Raw genomic sequence first — 21990 nt, forward strand, 5'->3', positions numbered from 1 at the left:
GAGCTTCATGTCTGGACACTGATTCTGGCTGCTCTGCACTAGGAGGGACCAGAGAGAATCCAGGCTGCAGCTTGTGCAGATGTTACCCATTCTGCTGCTGGGCATCACCTCCTGCAGAGGACAAGCTGACAGCCAGGGGTAAGAAAAGAGACTTCAGTTTTGCAGAGGCAGCCACATCTGGGACATCACTAGGAAATCTACTTTCTTCTCTGCCCTGCCACCAAAGCCAGGAATTTGACTCGACATGCTGTATTCTTCTGAGGGTCAATCATTTGCTCAGTTAGCAGGAGTGATGTGGATGCAGCTGCAGAGGTAAAGAATTCATTTAGTCTGTGTCAGCATACAGTAAAAATGTCTGCAAGGGGATGTCCAGGAGAGCCTGCTTCTCCCCAGGTAAATCCACGTTCAGTTCCTCAGCTCAGCTTTTACTTAAGTTCCACTTAAAACAAAGACAATGTGAGTCAAAGCATGAAGAACAGCAAAAAGGCCATAAATAATTTTATTAAATACATCGGCACCCAGTGACTGGGTGAGATTCCCAGAGAGCAAACAGCTCTCATTCCCACACCACCACACAGTGAGAGTGCACAGTGCTGCTGTGTCACAGCTCTGTCCCTCTTCCCACTGACACTGTGCACTTTAATTTCTCTGCAACAAAATAACTGAAAACTTACTGATGTATTAACAGCTTCCTATAGAAATAGGAAAAAAAAAATCACTGCACAGAAGCCCACCTGCTCTGGTGCTGATTCACCATATAGTTTAAGCTTAAAACCTAATTTCACAAAAGGCTGCATCCAGCTTTTCAGGCTGGATTGGGAGATCTGGGCTGACTTCCATACCAGGAAATGTAGCAGCTACAACTTCATTTATGCAACACATGATAAATACTGTGAAACTGAAGACACCTCAGTGATGTGCAGCTGTGTTTATTCCAAATCCAGCTCTAGCTCCAGGTTTGGCAGTGCCTGCTGCAGGAGGTGAACAGTAGTTTCTTTCTGTTTTATTCCAGGAAGGTCACTCAGATACAGATATTCAAGGTTCCTGTAAGTATTTGAAAAGAAAAGTCAGCAACTACTATTTGACTTGACACTGAAGTTAAAGGATTATTCTGCCATTGTTACTCTGAGTATTTTAAGATTCTAACAGAAAGGTTTTTTTTCTGAAGTGTGTGCTTGAAGCTTTTAGCTCAGTAGAAGTTGTCCTACATAGCTTAAAAAGGGATCCTGGACTCTGCTCTCCCCAGTGTAGAAATCAAGGTGATCTTTAGCTCCTTACTCTCAAGCAAAACCCACCTCGTGTGCCAGAGAGCTGCACACAGGCACTGCCCTTGGAAAGGCTGTGTGCTGGCAGAAAGCACATGTCCTGCTCTCCTCTCTGCAGCAATCAGCACTGCCTGACTTCATGTGTAAATGGGGATGCTGGGCTCAACTCCAAGGACAGAAGAGCAGCTATGAATCCACATACTGCAGCAGGTGACTCTGGCCCTCCCAATGCTACCCAAGTCCCTGCCTCAGCCTTAAAAGACTGATTAATATGTACTTGTTAATCCACATGTCTTTTCAGAGCTGTCTCTAACCACACCTGAAGAAACCTTTCCTGCAGTAGCAACTGCTCAGGTCAGTCCCCAAACCCAGCCACCCCACAGTGGCAGAAACATTCAGACTTCATCTCCTGAGGCAACACAATCCCCAAGCTGTGGGGAGGTGACAGCCAGGGAGCAAGGGGAGCCCAGCAGCTCACGTACGTCAGCTTGTGGAGTGCAATGACACCTTTGTCTGTGACATTCCCACAGGAGATGATCTGCATCTGGAGGAGACTCTTCTGCAGGTTCTTTGTCTCACTGAGCCTCTGCAGGCACTGGTCCTGTATGTAAATACACTTCTGCAGCTTGATTTCTGTGACATGTTCAAGACCATCTAGAGAGACAAAAATGAAATCTTGCTTCAGAATACCATCAACAACCTCTGCTCAGCAAGTTCTCATTCACCAGTTCAGTAACTGCCTTCAAGACCACACAGGAACACCTTCCATCACACACAGTGAAGCTCTAAAGTCCCTTTATGTAACCCCAAATATATGAAAATCCCAAGGTTTGTATCCTTTTGGTGAGATACCAAGAGCTCTGACATGGGCAAGCAGCAAAAAAAAAAAAAGCTCTAAAGGTTGGGGAGATAAACAATGACTCTGAATTAGAAACATACTACTGCCAAGAAATTCAGGGCCCCTTGCCAATACAAAAGTAAAATGGTCTGCTCCCCATTTTGTTTTGCATTACTTAAAGGAGATCTGAAACAACCTCTTTTTTATTTTGTAAGAAGCTGAAAGCTTGCTGCTTTTTTTTCATCTTTGAAGCCCTCATAAATGCCTGGAGAATGAGCAGTATAACTTCACAGGCACCCAAAACATCACTTGATTTAGAAGATTATTTAAAGTAGTGCTTTTTGCTACCAACTACTTATCTATGAACTCAGTGCAACAGCAAATGCTTTGCTGCACTTCCTCAGTGCTACTGTCACTTCAGAGAAGGGCTTACGAAGTTCCCAATCTTGTTCTGTTTCCCACCACACCTCCAACAAAACCTTAGGAACTGCTGAGTATTTGTAGAGCCATTTTAAGGGAAAACAAACCCAAAGTTCCAAAATATTTCTCTGTGTCTTTCTAAGGAACAAGAGGATGACCTGGCAACTGATGCATTGACGCGGCCGAGAAGCGCTAGATACGCACAACCTAATTTTTCCACAGCTGTTGTCTACGTTACCAAAATAGTCAAATCCTGTGTACATGATGCAAGACTCAGTGGCATTGATTGCTTCTATCTTGTATCTCTCCAGAGGTCCCGTGGGGAGGCCGTTGTAGTCCTGCTGCCATTTCTGGTAGCCCTGGTAGCGCACCAGGGCCCCGCAGCGCAGCAGCCACTCCGAAGCGGCTCTGTCAGGGCCAACGGCTTCGATGCGCTCGTAGTCCACCCTGCCAGGAGAGAGGGAGAGCACCCACAGGGGTTCTACAGGGTAGGAGATTTACTGTCTTGATGAAAATAATGCTTGCACAACAAATACGTAGCAAAAAGGCAGAAAAGGAAGAATGATATTGGCTGGGAGTTGCTTCTATATAATTATTTGGGCTGTGGGTCTTAATCAGTCTGGCGTAAGGTGGTGTTTTTTGTTTTTTTTAAACGTTTTAAATGGTAGTTGTTCTTGGAGAAGAACAATACGATTGCGACTTGACTTAGGCATGCTGACCCTTCTAGTTGTTGCCTCCCATACCTGTGTAAAGAGATAAAAAACACCTTTCTCTACCCAGAGTAAGGTTTTACAGCGATTGCAAATGTGCCACCCAAACGTATTTTGATTATAGAAAACCTGAACACTGCCTGCCATGAGTGTGTCATTCCTGAAGCCTTCTACTCAAGAATTAGATTATTTCAAAAGGCAGACTTCAGCGATTAGTTAAAATCCTTGGGACTGCTCAGGAAACTGTTCTCTTTCTCAGTCTGGTGAGGAATGCTGAAGGCAGAAACAAAGACGTGGAAGAAACTCCTGCCTGGTTGAGCTTCCCACCCCACTAGAGCCATCAGATGCACAGAGCAGGAAGACAAAGCAAAACTATCAGCTACTGGCACAAGCAGAGGGTTTTCCAGAGAAAGGCTTTTATCTGTCTACAAGGAAAAGTGAAACCTTTGCGTTCAGGCTGGTCACAGCCTGAACAATAGGCTGCCGAGATGTTTTTCTAAGTCAAAGGGCACAGCTGTGCTTCTCGTTTATATGCAGTCAGGGGTCAAAGGAAGGCGTGGAATTTAAGGAAGGAACCCCCATCCCAGCTTGCGTGGCCAACTCGGGGAAAAGGCCACAGGGAACAGGTACAAGCATCAACACGCAGTCTCAGGGAGAGTGCCGACAGCAATAAAACCTTGGCTCCTCCTCTGGGACTCCATTCTCTGTGTTTCACAAACCACGCAGCGAGACACCTGGGACCCGGGAACTGCCCTGTGCACACCAAACCCCTCTTACTTGTTGAAGACGGCATTCAGCCATCCCCAGAAGTTCCTGCAGGTGCCCGGGGGCGGCAGCTTGGTGAGGCTGCACACCGGCCGCGTCAGCCTTACCAACACCACCATGTCCTAGAAGAAAAGGAGAGAAGGGAAACGCAGACACTTCTCTGGAGCCTCAGACCCCTCTTCCAAACAGCGGCTCAAGTCCGGCTTCCCCTCAAGGCCTAGGCGGGTGCCAGCAGCTGTTATGCGCTCACTGCGGGGGAACCCGTGAGGATCAGCGCCATCAGGGGAGGCTCCGTCACCGCCTCAGGGCTCGCCCCGCCCCGGGGCCACTCCGCGACCCAGCGCTCCCGCGATGCCCTCCCCCCGGGGCTGCCCGTAAGGGACGACCAACCGAACCGTACCCTAAGGCCAACTCCCCCTCTCAGCCCTCCCCGACCGCCCCTCACCGCGGAGGCGCAGGAGGAGGGGCGGTCCCGGTCCTGGTCCCGGTCCCACTGTGCCTCACCGCCCCCAAGATGGCGGCCACGGTGCTGCGGCAGCGGGCGGGAGGTGTTGGCTGCGTTGCGGCGGGGCTATGGCGGGCTCAGAGCCGGCAGCGCAGGTGAGGCGGCGAGGTTGGGAGCGGGGGGCGGCCCTGCCAGAGCCCCGCTGCCTCCTTGGCGTGTCCCCACAGCCCTCTCCTCACAGCGGGAGGGCGGCCATGACGGGGATGAGGACGGGGAAAGTCGCCTTCCCCCTCAGAGCTGCGGCGGGAGGCGGGTCGGGGTGGTCAGGGGGAGCTGCCAGGGAGGGCTTACGGCTGTGTCTGTCTCCTTGCAGCACTTTCGACGTGGCTGTGGTGGGTGCGGGAATCGTGGGGCTCGCCTCAGCCCGGGAGCTCTCCCGGCGGTACCCGTCGCTCACCTTCGCCGTGCTGGAGAAGGAGCAGGAGCTGGGTATGGAGTCCCCCTCAGCCCTGCTCTCGGGGTGACCCTGCGGCTGGCTGGCTGTCAGAGAGCTTTCCCCCAGCTTCTCCTGCAGTTCGCTTCCTCACCGAACCCTCGGTGGTTTCTGAACACAGGTGGAAAGGGAAGCGCAGTTTTTGGGTGGGCAGGGAGCCTTTGGGAAAGCATCTGCAGCGGGTGATGGATTCCCTGCGGGAAGAGCAGCTTCGTTCCCCGGTGCCCCTCAGCTTTCCCCTGACAGGGGATTTATTTTTTTTTTCCTCCCTTTGCCAAGGATACATCCTCCAGTGGAGAAGCAGAGTTGTCACCGGCCTGTATTCCCCTCTTAGGACTTCAAAGTTAAGAAAGACTGAACATTGTTGCTGGGGGTGTTGAAAGCAGCAGGTCTTAATGTCCCAGAGCTCCAGCAGCAGCAGGAGTTTTCATGGAAAAGGACAGGGAGGGTGATTGACATCGACAGTGGCGGAGTCACTGTCCCTGGAGGCATTTAAAAGGCATTTGGGAGTCAATATTTGAAGGAGAACTTGTTCAAATTATTTTAGGAAGAATATCTGTGTTATTTTAAACCTCCGATTTACAGAATTACAAAGAGGAAATAGCCACCTAATCCAGTCACCATCCCTGGGGGGATTTAAAAGGCATTTGGACCTGGTCCTTAAGGACATGGTTTAGTAGTTAGGTTATGGTGTTGGTCAAAGGTTGGACTGGACGAGCTTGGAGGTCTCTTCCAACCTGAACATTCTGTGATTCTGTGACTCGAGTGAGGAGCAGTGGAGGTTGCAAAGGGACAAGAGCAGGTCTGGTCTGGATGAACTGAGAATGGTGCCAGGATGGCTTTTTGGTGGGACTTGAGGAGAAGAGGGACAGCAAATAGTGATGGCTGGAGAGAGGGAGAGCTGGGATGTAGAGATATACTTAAAAATGTCCAGGATTTGCTGGTCTGGGCAAAGTCTAAGCCTGACAATTAAATGCCAGGAGGGTAAACCACAGTCTTTTGCCCCATGTTCCTGCATATCCCTCTGTGTGCTCTGTGAGGTGCTCCCTTTGGGAGGTTGAAGGTAAAGAATTACCACAGGGATGACTGGGAAAATATCACAAGCTGCTGACCCAGCTTTAGCTGGAGCAAGTGTTGCCTGTTGACATGGGAAATCCTGAGGGACTCTGCACCTGGACATCTGTCCTGGCTTTGAAATAAGAAAGAATGAGCTCTGCTGCTTCACTGAAAACTCTTCTGCTTTGCTCAAGTACAAGCACAGGTTCACTACAAGCAGTTTTTTCACACCAAGTACTTAATGCTGATACCCTATCACTTTGGGCAGGCAGGAGCAGCCCCAAGGGAGCACATCAACTCAGAATGAGACCTGTAACCAAAGCTCTTGGTGGAAGTATCTTCAGCAGCCTGGCTGTACATTGCTCTTGAGGTGTTGCATGTATGATAGAAAGTGGTTTTTTGCCCCCCTGGATGAGACATGGAAGTCTTGACAATTGTGTGAGTGCAAAGCAGGGGTTACCTTTGGGAGTCGATATTTGAAGGAGAACTTGTCCAATTTATTTTAGGAAAAAATATCTGTGTTATTTTAAACCTCTATTTTACTTAATTACGAAGAGGAAATAGCCACCTAATCCAGTTTGCAAATATTTGAAAAGCCTACCAGTGCAAAAAGATGGAGGATTGCACAGACATTATGTTAGATGGGGCCTTTAAGGATACCTTTAATTATAAAAAAATTTCTTAAATAGCATGTAAAATGTTGATTGATTGGCCTGCAGTTCTAGCTCTTGGAACAAAAACTTGTGGGTTTTGTCTTTTTTTTTTTTTTTTTCAGTTTCTCCTGTTGATTCAACACACTGCAAGCTGTGATGGTTTATTATTAACCAGGTCTTGCTGTGTCAGTATTTTCTAGCCTTTTGAGACCCAGGGAGGAATTGTGTTTGTTATGCAGTTACCTTATTTGAGCATCTTTTGTTGCAACAGTGATTTGGGGCAGGACCTTTAGATTGCTCACTCCTCTGACAGCTGAAGTCATTAAGGTATGAACCAGTTGCTGGAACATGGATTTTAGTAATGTATTTTTCTTTCTATTTAGCTCATCACCAGAGTGGACATAACAGTGGTGTGATTCACAGTGGAATTTATTACAAACCTGGATCTCTGAAAGCTAAGCTGTGTGTGGAGGGTGCAGCCCTCTGCTACGAGTACTGTGACCAGAAGGGAATACCATATAAGCAGTGTGGGAAGGTATAGGAGCTGCTGTGCAGTTTTTACTTTACCTTTGGAATCTGAGACCCTGTAATGTACCTTACTATGTATAGCACAGGCTTTCTTGGGGTCTTTTTCCCAAGAGAGGAGTTGCTACAGCACTTACAACCCTCAGGATGCCTTTTTGCTTTCTTCTTTCCAGCAACTCAGATTATTTCTTTTTAGAAAATGGTAGAATTATAGGATGTTTTGGGTTTGTTTTTTTTTTTTTCTTTCTGGGCCTGAATAATAATTTTCCTTATCTGGGGGCTGCCAGGTGTCAAGGTTAATGGTGGAAGGTTTCATGGTGAAAGCAAAGGTGGAAATGGTGGAAGCCAAGCACCATGGAGGGGCACTTGTGTAGTTCCAAGGAACACAAAGGCTCTCATGATGTTCCTGCCATACTTATTGGCATATCAAGCTCTGACAGGACTTCATGACTTGAAAATAGCTCCAGATGTCACCCAGCTCCATGCATTTATGCCATGTTAGCTCAGCAAACACAACCTGAAATGCTGAGGACTGAAGGGTGGGGTTCAGCCTGGGGTCTGGCCAGCCCTGTATCCCATTTCTGGAAGTGTCTGTTGAACACAGACCCAGGGAGGAATGAGAACAGGACAAGCAAATCATTAATTCTCCCAACTTCCAACTGTTTTTAAGCTCAGGTTATTTTCTGAGCCTGATCTGTTCTGTCTGTAGTGGCTCTCAATGGATTTCTCTTCAGAGTGTTATTCAATTAAAAGTTTTTGCATCAGTGCATACTTTGATGAGCATCAAAGTTGATGTGGGGATCAACAACCCACTGCATCAAGAGTGCCATCATTTGGAAACTGCCTGCTAGAAGCTTCATCTGATGGCCCCTAGCCCTTATGTTATGGACAATTGATCTGTGTTGACACTAAGCTGCACCTAATTTTATATCCCCTCCTCCCTCAAAGTCATCCCTCCCAGGTGGTCAGTCAGTCCTAGAGAAGCTGTTCCCACCATGTCTGCATTCTCTGTACCATTTTGCCTTCAGTGCATCTTTGGCACAAGATGAGAACCACAGCTGCACTCAGCATTCAAGGTGTGGTCAGAGGCTGGATTTTTGCAGTCACATAGTAGAGTTCTCTATATTATCCTGTATTCTTCTCCTAAGTGTTCTCAACATTCAGTTTTCACCAGGCATTTAGCTGATGTTCCCATAGGATTGTTTATCTGACCCCAAGATCTTGGTCCCGAGTGGTAACTTCGAACTTGGATCCCATTACTTTATACCTGAGGCTAAGGCTGCTTTTTCTGTGGTCATCATTTCACATTTATTCTGCATTGAATCTCATCTGCCATTTTGTTCACCTCTGAAGCTCCCTTTGCAGTTCTTTACAGTCAGCTCTTCTCTGAACCACCTGAACTCACATCCAGTGAACCCTCACCCCAACAGTGCCCAGGCCACCCCTGCCCCATGTCCCTCATCCCCACATCTCCAGGGCTCTGAAACCCCTCCAGGGATGATGGGGACTCCAGCCCTGCCCTGGGCAGCCTGGGCCAGGCCCTGACAACCCTTGCCAGGGAGAAATTCTTCCCCAGCTCCAACCTAAACCTCCCCTGGCACAACTTGAGGCTCTTTCCTCTTCTCCCATCCCTTGTTCCTTGGGAGCAGAGCCCGACCCCCCCTGGCTCCAACCTCCTCTCAGGGGGTTGCAGAGAGCCAGAAGGTCTCCCCTCAGCCTCCTCTGCTCCAGGATCAACACCCCCAGCTCCCTCAGCTGCTCCTGGGCAGACTTCTGCTCCAGACCCTTCCCCAGCTCCGTTCCCTTCTCTGGACACACTCCAGCCCCTCAATGTCCTTCTTGTCCTCAGGGGCCCAGAACTGAGCCCAGGATTTGGGATTACTCACAAACACCTCTGGCAGCATGATCCTAGCTCTTAACAATGCAGTGCAGCCCCCATTTGCTCTGACAAGGAGCACTTCCAGCCCTTCTGCCTCAGCACTTGCTGGGAGCTGGGTGCAGATCCCTCCCATTTCTGGGGTGCAGAGCAGAGATCCCTGGATTTGGGCAGTGTTGGGTAGTGGTTGGCCTGACCTGGGTGTGCTCAGAGCTGTGTCTGTGCTGTGCTTACTCCACTGCAGAGCTGGTCACAAGATGGCACTGTGGACTTGTGCAGCCATACACCTGGAGTTGGGAGCCTGCTCTTCTCTCAGAGCACCCAGAGGATGCCAAGAGAGCAGAATTACTCTGTAGGAACCAATCTGAGCTTGGGCAGAGCTAGCATTGACCCAGCAGCATTGCTGGTCCTTTGCTGACACTCATTTTGTGTTCTTTCACCTTGCCTCCCCCAGCAGTGTTTATTCCAGGGATGAAGTTGAGGCTTTATGGTTTTTTTTCCTGGAGTGCCTTCCTGTGGTGTCAAACCTGAGCTGGGCCTGGCAGCAGGATGGGCTGGGCATTCCTGGCACAGATAATTCATAGCCTAGATGAATCTCTGGTGGTAGCTATGAGCTCACTACATGAAGTGAAGCAAAGCTGGTACAGTTCAGTTGAAGAACCATGTCAGGACATGTCTTTATGTCTCGTGGCTGCTTGAGTTTTGTACATCTTGAGGTAAATTGATATTGCTTAAGATTTGCTCATCTGGAGTGAAATTAAGTTTTATTTTGAAAGCATCCCATTGTCTCTTTAGAGCCATACTCTCACCTTCAGATTTCTAGTCTCATGGTATTTTTAGCCAATATTATCCATTGATTGTAGCATAAACTACAGCTGAACATTTGTTTTTCACCATCATTAATATATTAGTGCTTCCTCAGTAATAGCAGGTACAAATAGAATCTTGTGCAACTAATGGCACAAACCACATTCCCCCCCCCTTGATTTATAACTCACTGCTCACTCATTCACTGCTGCTTGCTTGTTAGCTTGGGCTTGATGCCAAACCTGAGCTGGATTTGTGTGTTTTGCTCACTGGTTTGCTTTCTTACCTTCTTTTCTGAAGCTGATTGTAGCTGTTGAACAAGAGGAAATCCCAAGACTCAAAGCTCTGTATGAAAGAGGGCTGCAGAACAATGTCCCAGGTCTGAAACTGATTGGAGCAAAAGAAATCCAAGCAAAAGAACCCTTCTGCAGGGTAAGGGATTTATAGGAAAATATTGTGATGCCATCTAGTGTGATAACAAATATGTGAAAACCTGAGCCTTTTTGGTATAAAGATAGTACCCCATCCCTCAGAAACATTAAAAATTCTACAGGCTGGGCTTGAACCTTGCTAGGACAAGCCTAAGCTGTTGTCTAACTCAGAGGAGACTTTCTGACCTGCAGTGCCATCAGTGTGGAGATGATACCTCTGAGCCTCACAGGAGGTGTTGGCAGCAGCCATGCAGCAGGTGGAACTCCCAGGTGACCATTTGAAGCTGGAGTCACATAGTCCCTGGTGCAAAAGAAGGAAGTATTGGCTGAAGTCTGGGCCCTCCAGACGTGTTTATGCTGTAGTTACACCACCACTTAATCCACCAGAAGTAGTTGGCACCAGATTAGTTGTCAGCAAACACAAAATGCTGGAGCTGGCACGTGGAGGAACGAGCAGCCAAGGGTGGGGAGACAGCAGCACTCCTTTCTTCATGGCAGTGCACATTATTCCAGATGAAATACCCTTTGTAGGGAAAACCAGAGTCCAGAGACACCCCTCACTACTCTGCTGTGTCTCATTGCTGTTCCAGGGGCTGATGGCCCTGGATTCTCCATACACTGGCATTGTGAATTATAAACAAGTGGCTCAGTCCTATGCTGAAGACTTCCAGGAAGCAGGTGGGACCATCTTGACTGATTTTGAAGTTACAAACATGGAGATGGGTCAAGAAAGTGAAGATGGTAAGGTGTTTTTTTTGCCCTGCATTGCTCAAGTCCTGCCAAAGATTTTGTTCAAAACACATTGGCTTTAACTGAATTAATGTTTCTGAACCTTTATGCTTCACAGGGAAGAGACAAAAGGCAGAACTATGTTAAGAGTATCTAGCAAGCTTATGGTTTTTTTTCTCAGTTTGTCTTTTTTTTTTCCTCCAAAAAAGAATGATTTTTTTTTATTTAGTCCATTTCATTCATTTAATACTGGTGGAAGAAAACAGAGAGAAAGTAGCTTGTTCTGTCTATTAGAATCAGATTGAGCTGAGTTTTGATTGTGTATTCTTGTGATAGTGCTTTTTGTTTCTCCTGGGATGCAGGCTGGATCAGTGCTGGTACACATAGGGAAGATTAAAAAAAAACAAACCATAAATCTGTCCAGCATTAATTCAGTTATGTCCAGCAATGTCAGCTATGTTGCTTCAGAGCTTGGAGAGCTTCCAGTGGAAGAACCCTTAATGGGAACAAGTTGCTTGTTCAGTCAGTTTCCTATTAATTCCTTCTCTTGTCCAATTCTATTACAGGGCTGAAATACCCAGTTGTTGTTAGGAGCTCAAAGGTAAGAACTAAGCTGAAGGTTTAATTGCTTAAGAGAAAGCTGTTTTTTCCTTTTCTTACAAATTTCTGTTGAGTCCTGGTGGATTAATACACTACCTAAAATAAAATTCTGCTCAATCATATCATCACTGGACTGCTTTTATAAAACAACTGCAATCAACTCCAAAGGATATGAGCACACTCAGATTTTACTGTGTGCTGGGAATAATAATGAAAGGAAAACTTTCTCCTGCTACTGGACGTCTGTTTGACTGTGTATGTCCCTTATCTTCTTTATTTACACATTCTGACACTGTTTGTTCCCAAGAACTCCTTTTATGACTTATCCATTTGGTGAGAAACACCTACTTTCATGTTTGCTTTTGCTCTATGGTATCTATAAAAATGATAAGGAAGCATTTAGAATCATTTTATCATCAGAAAGCCACAAACTAATTGATTAAAATGGATGCATGTGCTGGTGTCATTCCTGCAAGTCAGTTCATGTTGTGCAGGAAATGTAGCTGGGACCTTTCCACCTTCAGGAGTGAATATCTGGACTCTTTTTTGGGAGGGAGAAAAAAAAAGACCAAAAAAACCCTAAACCCAACCTCACTCTCCTTTAATAGTTTTTAAAGTTAGTGCTGCTGCTTTCTTGTTCTATTTCTGCTCTTTCATTAAAAAGGAGCTTCCAAAATCTGTTAGATTCTCTCACCAAATACTGCTTTATTTTATTTTGCTGATTTTATGCAAACATTTGAGTATTTCTGTGATGTGGAAACAAATACTGTGAGCTATAGAGATAAATAACAGCTTGTAAACCTGGAGGTAGGCTGAGAATTGATAAGTTTCCTATTCTTTTTTTTTTCTTCCCCACCCCTTTTCTGTGAAGATTCTCCCAGCCCTACCTGTCTAATAATTTGCCATTTTAGGATACTTCACCCCCAGGGAATTAAAGAGAATGTTATCAAGAATTAAATGAAATTATTAACTCTATCTGCCTCCTTTTGAAAATATAACTGGTTTTCTTTCTGGTATCGACTAATTTTTTTCCAGGGCTTGTAGGTGATGAATGTTTTGGGTTTTTTTAATAGATACATTGAATTTCTGTGTGGTTTGTTTTGCTTTTTCCCCACAGGGTGAGGAAATCTCCTGTAGGCACATTGTGACCTGTGGAGGGCTGTACTCAGACCGCCTGTCAGAGATCAGTGGCTGCAGCCCTGAGCCTCGGATTGTTCCTTTCCGTGGAGATTATTTGGTGCTAAAACCAGAAAAGTGCTACATGGTTAAAGGAAATATTTACCCAGTATGTACTCTTGTGTATCTATCACTCTAAAAACTGCTAAAACTATAGAAATAAGGGAGATGTTACCTGGTTGTTTCTGTTAGGCTGCAAATAGGGGTGCTTTTTGAGAAGACAAAGAATTATTTTTAATTCTTGAGGTATCCAGGTGGAAGTACCTCCCAGTAATTTGTTTGTTTATGTTTTATTGGTTTTGTTTGTCTTGTTTTGTTTGGTTTTTTTCTTAATAGGAATGAAACATTTAGCATGCTAGCCACCTGCCCACAGAACTCTTTCTCCTGTATTTTATAAAATTAATCTTTATGGTAGGAAACAACAGCATATAATTCATCACTTGGATGTATCACACTTAATCTTGTTTGCCAATACCCAAAGCACAGATTTAGACATTTGTCTCTCAACCTCATCACTGAATTAGCTTTAATTGTAGACCAATCCAGGATCCTGTCTTGGGATGGGAGGAAGGAAAAGCTGGGATGTGAGGGTGCCTTCCAGCCTGGTGTCATGGCTGGGTAAGAACAGGTTGTATCTTCTGTCAGTTTCTTGCCATGGTTTTTCTAATTGCTAATTAGATTAGAAAACTGCAGAACTCTTAGTGATATGTTACAAGGAATGTAATGCAGTTTGTGCAGTGGTTGCACCAGGCCTTGGAAGTATTAAAAGCATTTTTTAACAGGAAAAGATTGTAGCAATAGGTTGTGGGTTTTTTGAGAAATACCCAATACTTACTTATTTTCAGACAGTAGCACAGTTGTCTCTGTAGTCACCTTTTCTGAATATCTCAAGCTCTTGAAGTGCCAGGACATGAAGAGGTGTGTTTAATATTTGTATCTGCACATAGACAACTTAGTTTTGTTTCAGCCTTCACACACACACTCCATTCCATTCTGAAACAAAAGAGAAACTGTGGATACTTATTAGAATTAGCCAGGCTTGCTAACTGTGTGTTGTTTTGAGCAAAACAGGAATGCTTGAGGTTTTCCTAGTATTTTATAACCTGTGGTTTAATTACTACTGGTGAATAGCATTAGTATGTCCTTGGTTTTGTTGTGGGTTGATTTATATCCTGAGAAATCATAGGTGCTTTTTTTTTTTCCTCCTTTCTGTTGTTTTGGTTTTACCTGGGGTTGGTATTTGGCCCTGTTTTGTTCTTCAGTGTTAAATTAGTGACCTGTAATAACTGCCTAATTAACAAGCAGGAGAACCAGCACAGGACCTAACTGTCTGACTCAAATTTTGTTGTAGTGATTAGAAATGGCAAATTTACTGCCTTGTTCACTTGTTCATTTACAAATAGTTGTTTCCATTTGGGGGGAGGAAACACAGCTTTACAGTGTTTGGGGTTGGTTTATTCTTCTCTCACACAATAAAATGTAAATGTAGTTTTCCTCTTCACAGATGTTTTTGTTGGCAACTTGGCAAAGTCAGCAGATGAGTTTGTTGACTTGGGTGGCTGGGTGGCTGTTTCTCTGACCTGGTTTGTAGCAGCTGCAGTAATTTTGTATCCTGCTTTAGGTTCCCAATCCTCGGTTCCCTTTTCTGGGATTTCATTTCACCCCAAGAATGGATGGCAGTGTTTGGCTTGGTCCTAATGCAGTACTGGCCTTTAAGAGAGAGGGCTACAGATTGTTTGACTTCAGCACTGGGGATTTTTTAGATGCTGTCATGTACAGGTAATGTCTTTCTTTCTGCTGAATGTGGCTTTTAAATGTCAGCTTGGGACTCTGGAAGCTCATTCATGTCAAAAAGAAAACTTTTGCCAAGTTTTTTGGTGTGTTTAAAGACAGTCATGCTAGTAAGGGGGGACTTCTCTGAGACACTCGACTTCAGGTGATGTAACAATCAAATTTTCATGAGTTCCCAAGACATGTCACAGCTGGTCTGAGAATGTAGCTGCTCATCAGAGGGTACTGGTGAGCCATTTTGCTACTAGTGCAGCTCTTCCAGGTCTGGTTGTGGTCCAAATGCAGTGTAAAGTTTTAAACAACCTAGAAAATGAGATTAAAATACTTGCAGAGGATGATTGGAAGAGAGAACATAGAGTGGTTTGAATCACCATGTTAAACTTTTATAGGACCATCAACACATGTTGAAAAAATGTCCAAGTGCAAGGAAATACACTAAAGACCACGAGTGCAGGACAGGGAGCTGTCTTAAGAAACATGTCAGAGGCAATAGGAATCACTGATAAAACTGTAGACATAAATGGACAAAAATAAATGAACAGAACATCTGTAGAAGCTGAGTGAAATCTTGGTTCTCTGTGAGGGGCTGGAAGGACCATTGCCAAGTGCTCAATTATAGAACTTGAAAAAGAATGTGAAAATATTGGTGAGGATCCAGGGAGGGCTGAAAAGCAGGGCAGGGAACTGCAAAATAGCTTTCTGGCAAGCAGCTCAACTTCATTCAGTTTATTAAAGAGTTGAAAGCACTTTGATCATTGTCTATAGATTTTTATACGAGAAGAGGAAAGCAAAGCAAGCAAGCAAGATTTGCATAGACACAGCAAGTTGCTCTGACTGAAAGCTAAGAGTTTTAGGAGTGTGCTGATCTTTTCAGAATGTGGAGAAGAGTCCCCAGCAGCACATCTCTCTGCCCTCATGCATGTGGGGTTTCAGCCTCTTACTATTTGACTGGGCCAGAGAAAAATCCTGGGCATAGGAAGGACTGGAGTGCAGAGTTAGTTCTCAAGAAAGATGTAAATGCAGTGCTACAGCTCTGTGAACAAGGTTTGTTGAAGCAGGGAAGGACAAACATATTTCTCAAGCATGATTGGGTTGCTGGGGTTGGGAACTTTTGCCCTGTAATTGCATTCTTAGTGCTAGTGTGACAGGGCTGCAGTTATCATGGATGGTTTTTGTGATACTGAGGTTGGTTTTTTCCTCTCTCCAGTGGGTTATGGAAGCTTGTGCTGAGAAACTTGTCTTATGGACTGAGTGAGATCTACAGAGCAGTTTTCCTTAGTGCACAAGTGAAGCAGCTTCAGAAGTTCATCCCTGAGGTCACTGTCAATGATGTACTCAGGTAAAGGAAATGTTCCTTGTTAGTAACAAACAGTGCCTTGCTAAATCTTTTTTTTTTTTAACAGTAGCAAATGCAATTTACTCCCTCTATCAAAATGTGTGCCCAAAGCACTGAAGTGTTTAGATATTTCCTATAGGAAGGTCTTTTATATTGTGCTTGCTTGTGTCCAGGCAAGTTTGATGAATATTTATGTGACTTTTACACTATCCATGTGCTGCAATTCATGGTTGAGAGGTATTCACTAAAAAGAAAAAAGTCTTTATCCTAGTGACACATTCAGTAACCTGAATATTTCTTTTTCACAAAGAAAACAAAACACTAATGAAGTTCAGAGGAGAAGCCAGACTGTGAGTTGGTGCTGAGTGAATATTGACTTAGTTTAATCATCTCAGTAAAAGTGTACTCAGGTTCTTACTGTGCAGAGGGAGAACCTAATTCAAAGGAGTTTACAAGTGCTAAGGAACTGAAGAGACTTGTGAGGAAAGATGAGGTATTTAACTGCATGGAGGTGGGTTTAACTGTCCAAACATTTGTAGGGAAGAAAATCTAGAGTGTGAAAAGCTCAAGCATGGTAACAGGGAGTTACCCATCTCAGGCAGTACATACCACTGGCATGAAACTGATGTTCACAAGGCTTGTGACTTCAAAACAAGGAGTTTCCTTTTGGAACAGACAGGGCACACGTGTGTGTGTGTGTGTGTGTGTGTGTGTGTGTAGGAGAGTAACTTCACAACCAGGAAAGACAGAGAAGATCCTGTGCTTGGCTATCTGCCCGTGTTTTATGGTAAAACACTTGTGAGGACATCTCCCAGTCTTCCCTAGAAGTGTTAAACTTCCCTGTCCTCTCCCCAAAGCCTGTCAGGGCTTTGACTCCAGTTTGCCTTCCGTGTTTGCCTGGGCACCTTCACAAGGTCAGAACACAATTGATTCTCTGACTTCAAAAAACATTTCCTTTCTAATGTTGAGCTCCACCTCTTTTTTTCTTTTTCTTTTTCTTTTTTTTTTTTTGCAGGGGTCCATCTGGAGTGAGAGCTCAGGCTCTGGACAGTGATGGGAATTTGGTGGATGACTTTGTATTTGATGGAGGCAGTGGAGATATTGGAAGCAGAATCCTTCATGTCAGAAATGCCCCTTCTCCTGCTGCTACCTCCTCCCTTGCCATAGCAAAAATGATTGCAGATGAAGTGAAGAGAAGATTTGAGTTGTGACTGATTTGATGGGTGTAGTGCAGTTTTTACCCCTCTTGTAAGTGTAGCAGCTTGTCTGCACTGGATGAACCCTGCATCCTTTAATGACAAAGATAAAACAGGAGGCAACGTGGTGCTTGCAAGACCAGCATTTGAAATGTTTGCCATTGCCAGCTCACAACTTCCCAGCTTGATGAATAAAGGAGTTAGGGTGCCTGGTAAGAGCTGGTGGGGTACCACCATCTGCAAGGAAGAAGCAAACAGCTTCTTGTCAAGGTTTGTTCTAAGCAGGAGCAGCCAGTGCCAGGCACAGCTGTGAGGGTTTCCCAGGACCATAGTGGATCATGAGGTGGAGCAGGAAGAGCCCCTGTGGTGGGGTTGCCTCCATGAACTTCCCATGCTTCTGCTCCAGACATTGTCTCCTCCTCACTCTCTGGAGGAGGTGGTTGGTGCTCTGAAAAAACCACAAGCATGGGGTGGTTCTCTGTGTGGTTTCTCTCTGACTCCCTTTAAACTGGAGTCTGCAGTTCCTAATCTTACATTATAGTAATGGAGATGGAAGGATAAGCCCTGCATAAGGGTTCTGCTGATATGTAATTAAGGGCTTTATCAGAGGCTGAAAACAATATTCAGAGCCTTCTGCATGAATGTAGAGTATTTCAGAGACAAATAAGCCTAATAAGGGATTACCAAATCCAAGTCAATTCAGATATGCAATTCAGATACACTATCTGCTCACTGTATCTATTTTTTTTATAGAGCTGAAATTAAAATGTATCCTGGAAGAGTAATTTTTCATTTAAGTTAAATCTGGGAAGGCAGCTCTGATCAGAAACTACTTCAGTGGTTTGGGGTTGTAATCTTGGTTGATTGTTTGTTTTTTTTTCTTTTCTTTGAATACTAGTGATGCAAAAGGAGCTTATCTTTGTACAGCATGTTGAGCAATCCAGTGGAAATGGTCTTTTGTAAAAGCAAATGTGAAGGGAGGGAAGCTCCTGAAACCTGTCTCCATTGAGTCATGTTGTATTCTGCTTCCCTTGGAGCCCAAACAGCAGTGAGTCAGGCAGGCTTCCCATTCCTCACATGGCTGGCAAGGGGGGAGCTGACAAAGTGCTGGTTGCCCTCCTAAATTCTCACTGATACTTGAACTTTTATCCCAAGTGCACCTGGAAGAGAAGTCTGTGCAGAGAAGGTGCTTTACACAGAGATGTTAAACACATAGGGTACTAAGTGACTGTCCTGGTGTGTTCTGCCTAATTGCAACAAAAAAGAATTACGTGGCCCCAGGGACAAAGTACTTGAGAATAGTTTTAAAGCAGATGTTCACAGGATGTTGGGTAATACAGATAATTGTGGGTAGTTTGCTACCAGGCAATTTGCCATCCTGTTGTTTCAGTTTGGGTTTGTTGGTGGTTTTTTTTTTTTTAAAGTTACCTTCTGCACTCCTGACATTCATCAGGGAATGTGTTACCATAGGAGGTCGTGTGCTAGCTGGTTGGTTGTTGGTTTTTTTTTTTTCACTGTACACAGCTGAGCTGTTTTTTGGGAGAGAAAGGACTTAATCTTTTCTTATTTTTTTATTTTTACTCCTGGTGACATCTACTTGACCAGAAAAGTAATTCCCATATAAGAGCAACTTAGAAATTGAAATAGCTAGCTTTAAATAAAAGCTTTTGTCATTTTTCTTAGCCACAATAACACTAAACAGAGATTCAGGTATTCCAGATGCTGAAATGCTGCGTGGCTGTGGAAGTTACATCTTCACAATGGAACAATCATATCTTCACTCCCTGCCAGAAGTGTTGCCAATCAACAGTAAATACTACAAAAGGATTGCAAAAGCAACTTCCTCCCACACGAGGTGTGGCCCTAACATGTATTAACAGAATAAAGAACATTAAAATGTAAAGCAGTCACCTACTATGATGAATCCTAAGTCAGCACATTTAGCTGTGCAGCCTGCTGTGCTTTTTACTCTCAGGAGGTGATTATTTTGGGATAGAGTTTAACTGAATCTTTTAAATTATGAATCTTTAAGTAGCATTCTGTGAAATATTTATATTTTTAGAGATAGATATAAACCTTTTTTAAGGAAATAATGTTAGAGAATTGTGATAATAGGGATTCCTCCATGAATCTTGTTGCCCACAAATGGTGAAAATGTATGAATTTATTTTCTAAAAGGGTCTAACCAACTAACTAAAGGCTTAAGTGTGCCTTTTTCTATTATGATTACAATAACGTGGTGTGGATTAATTTAAATTGCTGTAAGATCTTTGTATTTCTTCTGACTTACAGAAAAGTTTCACTAATATGTGCCCTATAGTGTAGTTTATAGCTCTGTATAATAGAAATTACTTTTTTGGGGGACACACAAACATGTGTGACACCAAACTTGCCTTCCTCAAGTATTAGTATTTTATCTGTGCTTATCACACTGCAGAGCTTTTCTTGACACAGGGAGATGTATGCAGTGGACTGAGCTGGTCTTGAGCCTGATCTGGACCTGTAGTGGTGTGTGGAATGGTGATTCTTGAAGTTCTGAATAAATGCATTGGGACAGCTTTGGACAAACCCAATTTATTCCCCCAAAAGTGTACTCTAAGGTCAGTCCTAAACTTTGGGAAGAGTGTGGCATGTTGTAGTTCTTAGAAAAAAAAAAAAAATCATAGAATTGGCTGGGTTGGAAGGGACCTCATAGATCATCAAGTCCAACCCTTGAACCACCGTTGCAGTTGCTAGACCATGGCACTGAGTGCCACATCCAGTCTCTTTGGAAATATCTCCAGACACGGAGAATCCACTACTTCCCTGGGCAGCCCATTCCAATGCCTGATCACCCTCTCCAGAAAGAAATTCTTTCTCATCTCCAACCTAAACCTCCCCTGGCACAACTTGAGACCCTGCCCTCTTGTCTTGCTGAGAGTTGCCTGGGAAAAGAGCCCAACCCCCCCCTGGCTCCAACCTCCTTTCAGGGAGTTGGAGAGAGTGATGAGGTCTCCCCTGAGCCTCCTCTTCTCCAGCCTCAACACCCCCAGCTCCCTCAGCCCTTCCTCACAGGAATTCTGCTGGATCCCTTCACAGCCTCCTTGCTCTTCTCTGGACCTGCTCCAGCACCTCAATCTCCTTCCTGAGCTGAGGGGCCCAGAACTGGACACAGGACTCAAGCTGTGGCCTCACCAGGGCTGAGCACAGGGGCAGAATCCCTTCCCTGGACCTGCTGGCCACGCTGTTCCTGAGCCAGCCCAGGATGCCATTGGCCTTCTTGGCCACCTGGGCACACTGCTGGCTCATGGCCACCTTCCTGGCAATCCAGACTCCCAGCTCCCTTTCTCCAACCACTCTGTCCCCAGCCTGGAGCTCCCCATGGGGTTGTTGTGGCCAAAGTGCAGGACCCGGCACTTGGAATGTTGAACCTCATCCCATTGGGATCAGCCCAACTCTCCAGTCTGTCCAGGTCCCTCTGCAGAGCCCTCCTGCCTTCCAGCTGATCCACACTCCCCCCCCATCTTAGTGTCATCTGCGAATTTGCTGATGATGGACTCAATCCCCTCATCTAAATCATCAATGAAGATATTGAACATCACTGGGCCCAACACTGATCCCTGGGGGACACCACTAGTGACCGGCTGCCAACTGAATGCAGCCCCGTTCAGCACCACTCTCTGGGCCCGGCCCTCCAGCCAGTTCCTAACCCAGCACAGGGTGCTCCTGTATTATCAAAACCGTGGAGAAAAGAAAAAAGACAAAAGAAAAAAAAAAAAAAAAAAAAAAAAGATGATACAGTGCCCTGTCACCACTCACGGGATGGTTGCTCTTGGATGGTTGTTCTTGGGAAACTGAGCTGCTCTATGGCACTTGATTCCATCTGCTCACCACTGCCACACCTCGGAGCAGTTCAGGCTGTCCGGAGAACAGCGGAATGTCACAACCTGTAGAACACGGGTGCTTTGGGGTTGTGGAGGTTGGGATAAAGCTCTTGGTGAGGGGTTCACCCAGCCTGGAACACCTTCCAGAGCAGGAATCCTGGCTGGATGAACTGCTGGGGTTGTGGAGCTCACCGCGGTTACCTTGGCTGCACTGGGGATGACCACCTTCTTTTTGGCCATAGTTTGGGGTTGATGATCAAGTGTCTTCCTACTGAAATAAATATTTCGTTGGAAACCTCCCAGGCTTGCTCTGGTGTGGTGGGAAGGTAAAGACTTCCAGAGGAAAAGGAGCTGTCAGTGCCTCTGCAAGCTGGAAACCTGTCCTAACCAAGGATCACTGCTGGCAGGAAGGAACTTGGATTTCTGATTTAATTTACCCACTCCCTTTGTAGACAAGTCTTAAAAGGGGAGGGAGAGGGGGGTAAAGTACAAAAAGCATGAGGTTTGAATACAATGCCATCGGAAGGGAATGAGGGAAAGTTTGGCTGGAGTGGGTTGTTCAAGAGGGAGCAATGACAAGGAACAGTTCAGGAGGGCACGGAGGAAAACTGCCACTAGGTAGGGAGAAAAGTATCTTCAGAAAAGCACCCCGAAATAGGGAGGAAAACAGCCCTGGATAGAGAAGAAAACAGCCCAGGGTAGGAAGGCAAACAGCCCGGGGCAGGGATGAAGACGGTCCCTGGCAGAGAGGCAAACAGCCCGGGGCAGCCAGAACAGCCCCGGGTAGGGATGAAGACGGCTCCGGGCAGAGAATTAAGAAGAGCCCCGGGTAATGAGGCTGCTGCCGGGTCACTGAGCACCAGACCGCAGCTGCTGCTGGTGCCTTCTCCCAGGACGGTGGCCCCGGCTGAGCCTTCCCTCAGGGCGAGGCCGTTCCCAGGCAGGCGCCGGGAAGCGGGGACGGACTGAGGGAGCCGGAGGAGCCGCAGAGCAGATGGCGGCGGAGCCGGGCTGA

The 21990-nt window shown here is 45.5% G+C and overlaps 2 protein-coding genes across 4 annotated transcripts; one reads left to right on the top strand and one right to left on the bottom strand.

Moving 5' to 3' along the window:
- Positions 1-467: 467 nt before the first annotated feature.
- On the bottom strand, positions 468-4878 carry DMAC2L (distal membrane arm assembly complex 2 like). Of its 3 annotated transcripts, none has more exons than XM_030451676.1 (5): positions 4795-4878; positions 4011-4120; positions 2762-2970; positions 1748-1919; positions 468-1044 (listed from the first exon to the last, which is right to left on the bottom strand). In XM_030451676.1, exons 2-5 carry the CDS (start codon positions 4115-4117, stop codon positions 930-932), a joined length of 603 nt encoding a protein of 200 aa, XP_030307536.1. In that variant the 5' UTR covers positions 4118-4120; positions 4795-4878; the 3' UTR covers positions 468-929. The 3 variants fall into 3 exon arrangements, with proteins under 3 accessions (XP_030307536.1, XP_030307537.1, XP_030307538.1); XM_030451677.1 differs by lacking the exon at positions 4795-4878 and adding an exon at positions 4503-4772; XM_030451678.1 differs by lacking the exon at positions 4795-4878 and adding an exon at positions 4444-4466.
- Positions 3736-19685, top strand: L2HGDH (L-2-hydroxyglutarate dehydrogenase). The gene is made up of 10 exons (XM_008502185.2): positions 3736-4598; positions 4817-4932; positions 7029-7180; positions 10154-10285; positions 10875-11025; positions 11580-11614; positions 12731-12898; positions 14411-14568; positions 15788-15919; positions 16932-19685. Exons 1-10 carry the CDS (start codon positions 4513-4515, stop codon positions 17125-17127), a joined length of 1326 nt encoding a protein of 441 aa, XP_008500407.2. The 5' UTR covers positions 3736-4512; the 3' UTR covers positions 17128-19685.
- Positions 19686-21990: the final 2305 nt, after the last annotated feature.

Source organism: Calypte anna, chromosome 5A, assembly GCF_003957555.1.
Source record: "Calypte anna isolate BGI_N300 chromosome 5A, bCalAnn1_v1.p, whole genome shotgun sequence".
Lineage (NCBI taxonomy): Eukaryota > Metazoa > Chordata > Aves > Apodiformes > Trochilidae > Calypte > Calypte anna.